This window comes from Dermacentor silvarum, chromosome 3 (assembly GCF_013339745.2).
Source record: "Dermacentor silvarum isolate Dsil-2018 chromosome 3, BIME_Dsil_1.4, whole genome shotgun sequence".
NCBI lineage: Eukaryota > Metazoa > Arthropoda > Arachnida > Ixodida > Ixodidae > Dermacentor > Dermacentor silvarum.
The window spans coordinates 12,714,479-12,726,950 of NC_051156.1; the positions used below are offsets into that span (position 1 = coordinate 12,714,479).

Consider the following 12,472-nt stretch of genomic DNA (forward strand, 5'->3'; position numbering starts at 1 on the left):
CGGCAGTCGTTAGCATTGCCTACTGGAAAGAGAATCAATATTGAGACACATATCACTCACGTGCTTTTCACACGCCGTTGATAGAAGACTCTGCCGAAGGGGTCACTGAAGTCTGCAGGTTTTTTTCACGGTCAAAAAAGCACGCAAAGTAATTTGAAGTAAGGTGAACATACATCAACATATTCATTCTCTAGGTATAGGCTATCCATTTAGTTGGCTACCTCCTTCTCTTTAAAAAATATAATGAACTTTGTCCTTTGTATATATTTAAATATATTGTGTCTGTGCGTGGTGTTCTCAGGGGAAATTTTGAAAAAAATGTTAAAGTGAGGAAACACGGATGAGGTAGCCGCCGATGGTGCTTCTAATGCGCTTGTCCTCCTATTGTCAGAATTTGCCGAAATAAAGCGAAAGTATAAATTTAAAGCCGTGCACGTCCGCGCGAACAATGGTGCCGTAAGCTTTTAGCCACAACAAAAGTGAAAATGTAGAGGCACCGCTAGAGAATCCTCACGTTATATGGGTAACAGAACTCCGGTAATGACATTTTAGGGACGGGGGGGGGGGGGGGGGTCGGCTACGGATCTCCGGGGGAAGCTCAGCCCCCCCGGGGAAATTCCGGAGGGGGCTCGAGCCCCAGAGCGCCCCGTAGTCGGCGCCTATGTCACACGGGCACTTTCAATGGCGATATAGCTTTATCAGGAACGAAATTATCGGTCTTGATTTGCTCCTTAGTGCCAGCTGCGAAATTAAGCCAAGCTCTATGGAGAAATTCTGTTTCGATCAACGAACTCAGTTGCAATCGGAAATGCCCGTGCGACACCTGTATAAGATTCGGTTCACTATACATATAACAACAGCACGGACATTACCATGTTGTGTCTTGCTTCTCTCCGTGTTCTCCCTTCGTGCTGTGCATCCGCTAGCAGTTTCAAATATTCACTCTGTGTGGCACAGGCAACTCTTGAAAGTCAATCTCAGGCGTTCTTCTTTTGCATGAAACTTTTAAGGCAAATGCGTGTTTCATGCGACAATATACAACGTCATAAAGTACAACTATGCGTAATAGCGAGAATCTCTTCGGACGTGTTTTCTTCCCATGTGTCACAAAGTGGGCAAAAAGCTCTGAACAGGACCTAACTCTAAGAAACACTGTGTTAATTGGAAGAAGGCATTCTTTCCTGCTTATCAACAAAATTGCACCGTATTGAAGCACACGGCACTTTGGCAGCTTTTAAATAGTACAATTATTTGGCGCACTGCGCCGCCAGGCAGGACAACCCAGAGTAGAGATACAGCTCGGCCACCATCACTGTGGCTTTGTTGGCTGGCTCACGTGAGTTTGTGAAAACAATATTTATTTTTTGATCTCGCGCCACCGCCTGTAGAGTTTCCCCTGATGACTAGAAGATGAGGTGAGTGGAAAGGCAACTTAAAGCTGCAATGGCTGCGAAGCTTCATTTCCAGGGCGACGACGCCGTCGTGGTTGTTGACATCACAGATATCGGCTTGTGAACACGGCCATACTCCACAAACAGTACATTGAGCTGGCCGTGTGGTGTCCACAGTGAGAGCGGTTGCTCACATCGTCACCTGACCGCATCACTAGAATCGTTGGTTCCATAATTGCACTGCACCTTGTCCTGCACCATGAGTCTCTTCCACTGTAGCAGTTTCGGGGCACACGTGACAATCGGGCGACCCAGGTGCCACCTGGCGAGTATTAGACGCGGCTCTTGCGTGTCCCGAGGAAAGCCGCACCTTGCAGGCCTTGTAACGTAGTCGGGCATGCGTCCACGGTGGGTTTCTGTGACGGACAACCACCAGTAGATGCTCTGCTGGTCTGAGTGGAGCGTTGCATTCCGCACTGTAGCTTCTGCAACTGAGATAAGATTCTTTTGTAAATGAACACATGTCAAAAACTATGCACGATATTTGTGGCAAGGTTATTTTCATCTCTCCACCACAGCGATCTACAATCGAAAAAGGTCATACCATATAAAAGGGAAACTTGGAGTCCATCAGAAGGCAGATTAAAGCTATGAGGAAAAGAACTTCCACAGCAGAAATATTCGTGGTTAAAAAGGAATATTCATCCTGGCGCGGCAACCCAACATGGTCCGCGCCAGGAGGTCCGTTAGGTAGGCCAGTTGCGTAACGAATAAGCTAGCTGGCAAAAGAGGGCGAAATAACCGAAAACTCGAAGCATTGCAAAAGTGATTACTGAAATGCATTTCGCGGACTAGAAATATGTAGAAAACTTGAATATATTGAAACTCTGCATTAGCATGAAACTAGGACGAAGCTGTGAAAGAAGCCGGGCATACGTTTTTCTTTTTTTCTTTTTTTTATTCTTTGTTTTTTTTTTAAGTAAAACATCGCCATTATAGAAAACTTATCAGTTGAACAGCTGTCGTTCTACTTTCACGTGAATTCCAACTTTCCCGTTCCTGAATCCTTCGACCTGTTACGGATGTTTGCAAAACAAATTCATCTAAACAATTTTGTACCCTTCGAGTCATCGTAATTCACCATCACCCCGACCGTGACCTGATATTTTTAATCGGTAGCTCATGTTGGTATAGTGACTACACCACAAAAGTTTTCGATCTCGGGATCAGAACGAACATTTATAGCGCTGTAAAGCCCAACGGCTGTGTATATTCGAACATATATGGACGTTAGAAAACTATAAATATTAACATCTCATCCGGACATCCCCTTGCTCCACGCAGATCGTAGCTGAAATCGCTGAATATATCAACTTTCCGCAAACTTTGTTACTTGAAACATTAACTTCAAAATTATCCTCGTAACGCTAAACTTCTGGGCTATCTCACATTAATACGAGTTATGCTTGAATATATTTTATTCAATAGGATCCTTATGATAAACTTAACATTAAGAAACTCGAAAAGATTCAGCAAGAAGCTTGCAGGTTTATCTATTCTAAATATAAACGCACTGATTCTTCTACTGATCTAATTAGTACTAACAAAATTGAACTGTTTCAATCAAGAAGACAATGCCGTTTGAACTTTTTTAGCTTATTTATTAGCGGTAAATTGGCCACTGATCACACCCGGTACCTTTCCCCATGGTCTACAAAACCTAAGCGACATTACCAAAGAAACTTGCTGACCCCGTATTTTGCCAGAGGTAATATTAATGTTTTCCATCTTCCCGCTTTCTGTGTCCAATTGAGATAACCTAAATGACATTTATGACACACTGTGCGAATGAATTCTGGTTAACGTTGTTTTATTATTTGTTTCTTATTTAATACCACTGTGTTTTTGCTATAATACAGGCACTCCTTATTTGTGTTGCCCGACCTGCTTGGACCAGTTTGGTCTGCCACACGTGACAAATGAAAAATAAATAAATGGCACGGTGGCTTGGCGCTGTGACGTCCTCCGTAATGAATGTGTCTTTTATGGGACAACACAGAACCCTTCGACGTTTTTAAATCAAATCAACGACGCCTATGCAGTGTAAGTACAATGAGGGACGGCGTAAAGTGTAGAGCTTCGTATTAATTTTGATCGGCTCAGATTCGTTAACATGCACCTATATTTAGGTGGACCTTAAGTGAATTGAGGACCTTAACCGAGAAAGTGTAAGAGTGGGGTTGAAGATCAGTATGCAGAAGGCAAGGATAATGTTCAACAGCCTGGCAAGGGAACAAGAATTCCGGATAGCCAGTCAGCCTCTAGAGTCTGTAAAGGAGTACGTTTATCTAGGTCAATTACTCATAGGGAACCCTGATCATGAGAAGGAAATTTACAGAAGAATAAAATTGGCTTGGAGTGCATATGGCTTGCAGGCATCGCCAAATTCCTGACTGGGAGCTTACCACTGTCGTTGAAAATAAAACTATAGAACCATTGCATTCTATCAGTGCTAAGATAAGGGGCAGAAACTTGAAGGTTAAAAAAGAAGCTCGAGAACAAGTTAAGGACCGCACAAAGAGCGATGGCACGAAAAATGTTACGCCTAACGCTAAGAGACAGGAAGAAAGCGGTGTGGATCAGACAGCAAACGGTGATAGCCCATATTCTAATCGACATTAAGAGAAAAAAAAAACAGGAGCTGGGCAGGCCTTGTAATGCGTAGGATGGATGACCGGTGGACCACTAGAGTTACAGAATGGATACCAAGAGAAGGCAGGTGTAGTCGAAGACGGCAGAAAACTAGGTGGGGTGATGAAGTTAGGAAATTTGCAGGCGCAAGTTGGAATCAGCTAGCGCAAGACAGGGGTAATTGGAGATCGCAGAGAGAGGCCTTCGTCCTGCAGTGGACATAAATATAGGCTGATGATGATGACGATGATGATATTTAAGTACTGCACGCTAGCATACGTTCTCAATTCCGCCCCCATGGGAATGCGGCAGCCGGAATGGAACCTCGTGCTCGGCGGCAAAACGCGCCATAGCCATCGCGGTGGGCCATTCGGCCTCGAAGGACACACAGATACTTTGTGGGCACGTGGTACTCACCTAAATCGCTAAGGCAGTAACTTTCGCGTAGCTCTGTTTCCGTGCAGGGGCGGCAGTCTGCAAAAAAAAAAAACAATAAATACAGGCGTTGTGCTAGAGGGAATTTGTAATGCTCTCATTATGACACATAACCAAAATCACGAGAGCGTCGACCGGCGTGCTGGTTCCAGAAGTAAGTATAATGAAACACGTGCTTCGGGAGACAGTATGTTCGCGTGCAAAATAAAAAAAAGAAAGAAAAAGGAACGCAACACTCGTGTGACCATATTATGATGAAATATATACCAAATGCATTGATCAAATTTGACGATCACTGCATGAGGATATCTAAGATCGGCAGTGTTGCTTGTCCATAAAATACGTCGGAAATATCAGTCTTGGTTTCTTTTTTTTTTTTTTAGGAAACACGCTGTACGTGCAGTGCTCTGGGCACAAAGGAGGGAAAGCGCAAGGAATTAGCAGCAGCGCACGAAATGCAGACTCTCCGTGGTCAAATCATGCTCTCATACGAACATACACACCTTCCCATCCTTCGAGCCTCTCGAACGACGCTACGGGCTGGCTTGTGGTGTACGTCAAGGTCAGCTTAGCTCTTTTTCCCGCTCGAGCAGCCGAGGCCACCGCGTAGACGACCGCCGAGCCTCGGTTGGAGAGGACGCACTTGGCCCGTACGCCAGGTCCCGGAACGAGGCCACCCTGAGCGGTCTCCGCATACACCAGCGCACCAGAGCTGTCAGCTGCTACCCGGAAGCAGGCTTGGAACTCTCGCTGCGCTGGTGGGCCCTGTATCACGATGCGTAGGGCCCCGCGAGGGTAGCTCCAGCGGACCGTCCCAGAATCGCACGAGCTCAGGTACACAGGAAGCACGTCTTCGGGAGACTGCGATAGGCCGCTGTTTTTAAAGGCCAACGTGAGTTTTGGGCTACGGGATTCACACCTTTTTCGCATCTCGTCACAATATACACACATCTGTGTACAGCCACATTACAACATCAATAAAGTGGGAGGTTTCGTGTCTGTATAAATATAGTATTTATTTACAACGCGAACAAGCAATTAACGAACAGAAAACGAATGATGCCAACGCAGAAGACAAACGCAAAAAAATCACAGTACGAGCGCTAACTAACGACAGATCGTTTATTCGGGATAAGCTTCTCTTGTACGCGTGTCACAGAATACTGCTGTTTGTAAGGAGGAAAACCCCCTTTCAGCACGTTACGCTGTTCCGCGTTTATGTTTCGCTGCAATGCTTAGGTTCTGTACACTATAACTCCCATATTCGCAACATTTACCGCGTTCTGGAAGACCTTTCATTTATGCGTACTAAAACATGCGCTGTTTATATAATCTGGTCCAGGCGTACCTTTGCGTCCAGTCGCAGGTCATGTGGCGATGGCTCTCCTTCGGGGAACGATGGATAGAAGCGTTGTGGACGGCCGGTAAGATTACCGTCGCTGCCAGCAGCCTGACTACTTGCGTCATCCTGGCGATCCGCTCGTCTCGCACTGTCCTCATCCTCGCACTCCAAGCATCGGCGAAGTTCAACGGCGACTCGCGCAGGCAGCGCCGACGAACATGGGGCTGTCCGCGTGCGCCGGTGGCGCGACCGAGATTGAGAGCCGGCGGATCCCCGAGCCCGTTTTTGTAGTTGGGGCCCCCGGAGTCCCGAGGGAGCTCGCGGTCCGCCGATCGTGGGAACCCGCGAGAGCGGCTCGGGAGCCACGCGCTTGCCGTTCCCACGGTTTTTCAATAGCCGCGCGCGCGTGGCGCACCGGCTGCTTCACCGCACCACTGACGCTTGCTGCGGGGAAGCCGCCTTTTCGCTGTCCTGCTGCTCTCTCCGCCGAACCGTATTGGCAACGGTTGGGGGAAGCGTTCAGAAACGAGCTCGCAGCAATGCATTGGGAATTGGCTTCTCTTCGGGCTCCCTGGCGCTACGGGAGCGTACGGCCTAATTGGGTTATAACTCGAGGTCGTGGAGCGTGGGAGCTCAGAGTGGAGCTTGGTTATACGTGCCTACTCCGCGTGGGAACGTAGCTCCAGAGAAGTTGTTACGGACGCTTGCCGCATCAAAAATGAACTGCAACTATCTCGAGAATTTCTGCTCGCCATATTCCGGTGAAATTTCAGAAATATCCCCTTCGTGTCGAATTCTTTCATGTTTTATGTATATTTTATTGCATGCACATAGTTTGGATAAATTATTGATCTATCCATTCTTAGATAGATCAGAGATCTAGCATTGACTTCCCGTTGTTGTCGGTATAGCCGTCTAGATCCTGTATGTGGACATTCGTGTCACCTAAAAGGATAATTTCGGCGTCATTCCCGAAACCCCTAATAGCAGCACTTAGGCATTTTACTATCTCTTGATTGTTCTCTGTGCAGTTATTTCCGGATCCACAAATACGTTACGCCCAGCCGAGTCTTCTTTCCACTCATTGTGCATGATAACCAAAGATGCCCGTGACATTTTGAATTTATTCTTTCCCATGTGGCCCCCTGATGTATCAGCATTGCGACTCCTCCACCCTTTCTTTCCGATTTAGTTCTGTTGAACCCTGCCCAAACATAATTCTGACATAATTTAAATCACTGGCAGCTCTTCCGAGTCTCTAAGGTGCGTTTCTGTAACCGCATACACCCCTATGTGTTCTCTATTTAACAGCTCCTCAATTTCTACCCACTTTTCCTTTCTTCTGCCGCCCTGCATGTTTATTTACCCTATTTCATTACGAGCCCTCTTTCTTGTTTTCCTCCTTTTTCTGTTACTGACGGCGATGCTATTCTGAGGTTCCCCTAGGGGACCTTCATCATTACTACCTACCCAGGCCTCCTGAGTGCCCGTGGGCGCCCTAAAAAAGCAACTGCGCGACCAGTAAGTCCCCATCCCACTTCTCGCCCAAGCCTGTGGTTGAAGTGGATCCCGTCTCGATGAAAACCACATACCTTCTCACTTCCCTGTTTACTTCTACAACCTCGAAACTTTTTCTCGGCTCAATCTCCATATAGCCTCATTTGCAGCAACAACAGCTATTTGTATGTTACTGCCACGTAAGGGCACCTCCGGCACCGTGCACACCACAATCTGCACCCATGGGGACATATGGCGCAAGACGTCCACCCCCTTTACCAAGCGCTGAGGTAATCCTGCCAATTTTCTGTTTAGCACGTCATTTAGCCCACCTTCTGCTACTACCAGATTGCGTCCACCGGCAGTTTCCGCAAGCTGTCCTCTTGCTCGTTCCATGCCAGCGCCTAATGTCCGCCCTGGAAATGTCCTTATACTGACGCTCTTTTGTCGTCTGTCACCCTCTCCAATATTGCCTCTGAGCACCTAGCCAGGTTTGAGTCGCCTGCGATGTTCACCCTTTCACTCTCTCCTACTGCCGAGGCCTCTCCCTGCTTCTCTTTCTCATCCTTTTCCGAGTGATTGGGATTTGACAAGGGGCATTGACCTCTGCGTTCCTGCTATTTTTTTTCTTTTTTTTTGTGGCGGCTTCAAGGTAGGTGAGGCTGTTTCCAGTTTCCCCCACCCTACGTTGCATGCATTCCACGTGCTTTGTTGCCACTCTCTGTTCTGTCACGTCGGGAGATGGCGTTCCAATGTCACGACCATTGTCATTCATGATGGCGGCCCTGTTCAGCTTTTCCTCGGCTGCTTGAAGTCTTTTTTCGACCGCCTTCCGTGCATCGCGTTCTCTACTTAGCTGATTTCTGAGCTCTTCGACCTGTTTCCCAAGCTCATCCTGGAAATCCTCAATTTTCTTTAGCCTAGCATCGACATCACACTGTCTGCCAATCGACTCGATTCCCTCTCCATTCTCGCCCTTCCCCTCGCCCACCTCGAGGGAACCCCCGCACACTGCACGCTTTACCGTCTTTATTGCCATGTGTTGCATTTAGTTTTGGGGGCAGCAGTGGTTGTGGCGGTCTGACAACTTCTAATTATCGCCTTCAATTTTGCACAGACGCTGTTGTCTCCGGTCGACCGACGCATGCTGATTGTGTGTATCACATGGTACACGTGTCAAGTACGCTGCCTCACTGTCGTGGCTGATTTGCTGTGCCAGCTCGGACTGCGGCGACTGCATTCTCTGCCACCTACCGGTGAAGACGGACTACATGAGCACGCTCTCCTGGACGACGTTGATCATTTGGGCAGCAGTGGTTGTGGCGGTCTGACAACTTCTAATAATCGCCTTCAATTCTGAACAGACGCTGTTGTCTTCGGTCGACCGACGCATGCTGATTGTGTGTATCACATGGTACACGTGTCAAGTACGCTGCCTCACTGTCGTGGCTGATTTGCTGTGCCAGCTCGGACTGCGGCGACTGCATTCTCTGCCACCTACCGGTGAAGACGGACTACATGAGCACGCTCTCCTGGACGACGTTGATCATTTGGGCAGCAGTGGTTGTGGCGGTCTGACAACTTCTAATAATCGCCTTCAATTCTGCACAGACGCTGTTGTCTCCAGTCGACCAACGCATGCTGGTTGTGTGTATCACATGGTACACGTGTCAAGTACGCTGCCTCACTGTCAGTGGCTGATTTGCTGTGCCAGCTTCGGACTGCGGCGACTGCATTCTCTGCCACCTACCGGTGAAGACGGACTACATGAGCACGCACTCCTGGACGACGTTGATCATTTGGGCAGCAGTGGTTGTGGCGGTCTGACAACTTCTAATTATCACCTTCAATTCTGCACAGACGCTGTTGTCTCCGGTCGAGAAAAAGAGAGAGAGAATAAACATCTTTAATATGTAAATGTAGCTTTGGAGAGGCGTCCGCATTCCAGAATGCCTTGAGCTCGGGCCGCGTCCTGGGCCCTCGCAATCAGCCGTTGCTGATCTTCGAGGTCGGAGCTGGCCAAGGCTCTCTCCCAAAGCTCGTTGGTGTGGTAAGGGTTCGGAGGATTGAGTGGTGCCTCTACGCAACTTGTACTATGTGCCTGAGGGACCCGGGCTCTGCGCAGAAGCGGCATTGCGGAGAGAATTGTGTAGGGGCTATGAGGTGGTTTCTGGTTGGGTGGGGGAATGTATTAACCTGTAGAGCTCGGAGGAAACGCCCCTGCTGTCTAGGTAGTGACTTGTGTGGGGGTGCATATGTTCTGCCGGTTAGCTTGTAGTGTTGTGTGATGTCTTGGTATGAGACTAGAGGGTGCATGCGCTTGCAAGCTCAGATTTCTCGGCGTCGGCTCGGTGGGTCAAATCTCGAACCACGTGGTTGGCGACCTCGTTGCCAGGAATGCCGTGATGAGCTGGCGCCCAGATGATCATGACTGATCTGGTTGGCGGCTTTTGATTGATGATCTTGAGCGTAGCGGCGTGAATTCTGCCGCTAGCGAAGTTGCGGCACGCCTGTTGGGAGTCGGTCACTATGACTTCAACCTGTGTTTGGGAGAGCGCGAGGGCTATGGCCGCTTCCTCGGCTTGGAGGGGATTGTATCGGATGAGCGAAATGCTGCTCCGATGTTCTTTGTTGACGATTACGGTGGCTGTTGTGGCTGCGCGTCTGGGGTAAGACCCCGCATCCGTGTAGGCTGTAGAGGATAAAGTCCTGTATCGCTTGTGTATGGCCCGAGCCCGGGCTTCCCTTCGCTGTGCGTGGTGCACTGGGTGCATGTTGTGAGGTAGAGGAGGTATGGTGATGTTGCTCCGGATGGCATGGGGTAAGCTAACTGTCTGAGGCGGCGGATGGCTGAGAGGAGCAGATAGCCCCAGGCGTAAGAGGATGGACCTCCCCGCTTCCGTAACTGCCAACCTTGTTCGCTGGCTGGATAAATGTGCCTCGATCAGCTCCTCGGCCGTGTTGTGCACGCCTAGTCGTAGTAGGCGTTCTGTGGACGTACAGATCGGCAGGCCCATCACCTGATTATATGCCTTTCTGATGATTGTGTTGATTTTTGTGAATTCCGTCGCGTTCAGTAGTGCGTATGGAATAGCGTAAGTTATTTGAGACACGACGAAGGCTTGGACAAGGCGAAGCGTGTCCGCCTCCCCCATGCCTCTTGTCTTGGTTATTATTCGCCGGATCATGTGGGTAACTTGGGCTGTTGTGTTCTTAAGCTTGTTAATTAATATTGTGTTGCTGCGACCCGACTGGAAAACCATTCCCAATATCTTTACGCTCTGAGACGGAACGATGGTGTGTCCCTCCAGTTGTATGTTGATAGTGGGCGAGTTGGATGCGTGCTTCTTTCGCGGTGAGACCAGGAGTAGCTCCGACTTTTGGGGGGCGCAACTGAGGCCGCATGACTTAGCATAGTCGCTTACCACGTCTGCTGCTTCCTGCAAGCGGCTCTCCATTGCCCCGATGGACCCTGTGAACGACCAGATGGTAATGTCGTCGGCACATAGGCCATGCCGGATCCCCGGGATGTTATCGAGGAGCGGCGGGAGGCCTACTAGGGCGATATTGAAAAGGAGAGGGGATAATACTTCGCCCTGTGGTGTGCCGCGCCCGCCCAGTAGAAAGGGGTCTGTGGCTTGGTCCCCGACCTTTAGGATGGCTTTTCTATCTGAGAGGAAATCTCTGATATAGAAATACGTCCTGGCCCCACAGCCCAGCGTGTTTAGCCTCTGTAAGATTGCTGTATGCTTGACGTTTTCAAACGCCAAATTAAGATCTAAGGTGAGGATAGCCGTGGGGGAGTTGCGTGTCGCTGGTACAATCACCTCCTCTTTCAGCTGAAGTAGGATGTCTTGAGTTGAGAGGTGTGGACGGAATCCTATCATCGTCGTTGGAAGTTTCCCTGAGTCCTCCAGGAATGGTTGTAGCTGGTTGAGAACAATGTGCTCTAGGAGCTTTCCTACACACGAAGTGAGGGAGATCGGTCGTAGGTTCTCAATGGCTGGTGGCTTGCCTGGCTTCGGTATCAGACGAACCTCTGCCATTTTCCAGTACTCGGGACGGTTTCCTTCTCTCCATACTTCGTTAAGGTGAGCGGTAAGCTCTAGCAGCGAGGGGTTGTCAAGATTGACAAGTGACTTATTGGTGATTTGGTCCATTCCCGGGGCTGTGTGGCGTCTCAAGCCCATTATCGCCGCTGTTACTTCATGTAGATGAATGTCCTCATCTAGGAGCTCATTTGGGGTGCCAGTGTAGGGTGGCAGAGGCTCCGATGGCTGTGTGGGGAAGTACTGGGCTTTGAGAGTCAAAAGGAGGTTCGCTTCGTTTCCTGGAAATTGGTGGATTACTCGGGCCATATTATGGTGGGATTCCGTTTTGCTGCTGGTCGGGTTGATTAAATACCTCAATAACTTCCATGTCTTGGAAGTACTCAGTCTTCCTCTCAAGCTGTCGCAGAGGGATAGCCAATTTTCGCGGCATAGTGTGTTAGCGTATTCCTCAGCCTCTTGTGTGAGTAGTGCGATTCGCCTCTTGAGCTTGCGATTTAATCTTTGCCTTTTCCAACGCTTCAGCAGGCTACACTGGGCTTCCTACATGGGGAGCAAGCGAGCGTCGATGCTCGTAGTGGTGGTGGACGTTTTAAGTATTTTAGTATGCGCCTTCACATCCTGGTGAAGCTGAGTTATCCAGTCCTTAATTGACTGAACCTGTTGGCTCTGTTCGTTTGTAGCTCTTTCTTCTCTTATCTCCCGCAGCTTGGTCGAATCCGTGAGGCGAGCAGTGCCTATCCTAGCTTTGTATTCGAGGCCGTGGAGACTGGTGGCTAGCAGCGCGTGGTCGCAGCCTAGGTACTCCGCAGATTGGTCCAGCAAGCTTGGCGGATATTTCTGGTGAGGGTTAAGTCGGGGTTTGTGTCTCTTGTAACACTTGTGCCGAGCCTCGCGCTACTCCTTGGATCGTTGACGAGTGTGAGGTCCATGTCCTCAATAACTTTGTGAAGCAAGTTTCCCCTGGGGTCGGTGTACGTATAACTCCAGAGGGGGTGGGCTGCATTGAAATCGCCCACTATTAGAAGCGAATGGTTGCCTGCTGCGTGCGTGGCTTGCTCCAAAAC

At 49.2% G+C, this 12,472-nt stretch overlaps 1 protein-coding gene across 1 annotated transcript in view; it reads right to left on the minus strand.

Annotated features, from left to right (window-relative positions):
• Positions 1-1,383: 1,383 nt before the first annotated feature.
• Positions 1,384-12,472, minus strand: part of LOC119443764 (meteorin-like protein) — a 109,808-nt gene continuing 98,719 nt past the window's right edge. Inside the window, exons 2-5 of the mRNA XM_037708454.2 lie at positions 5,866-6,024; positions 5,021-5,391; positions 4,500-4,556; positions 1,384-1,882 (exon numbers count right to left, since the gene is read on the minus strand). Coding sequence (XP_037564382.1) covers positions 1,590-1,882; positions 4,500-4,556; positions 5,021-5,391; positions 5,866-6,017 — 873 coding nt within the window. The 5' untranslated portion in view covers positions 6,018-6,024 and the 3' untranslated portion in view covers positions 1,384-1,589. The remainder of the gene's footprint in view (positions 1,883-4,499; positions 4,557-5,020; positions 5,392-5,865; positions 6,025-12,472) is intronic.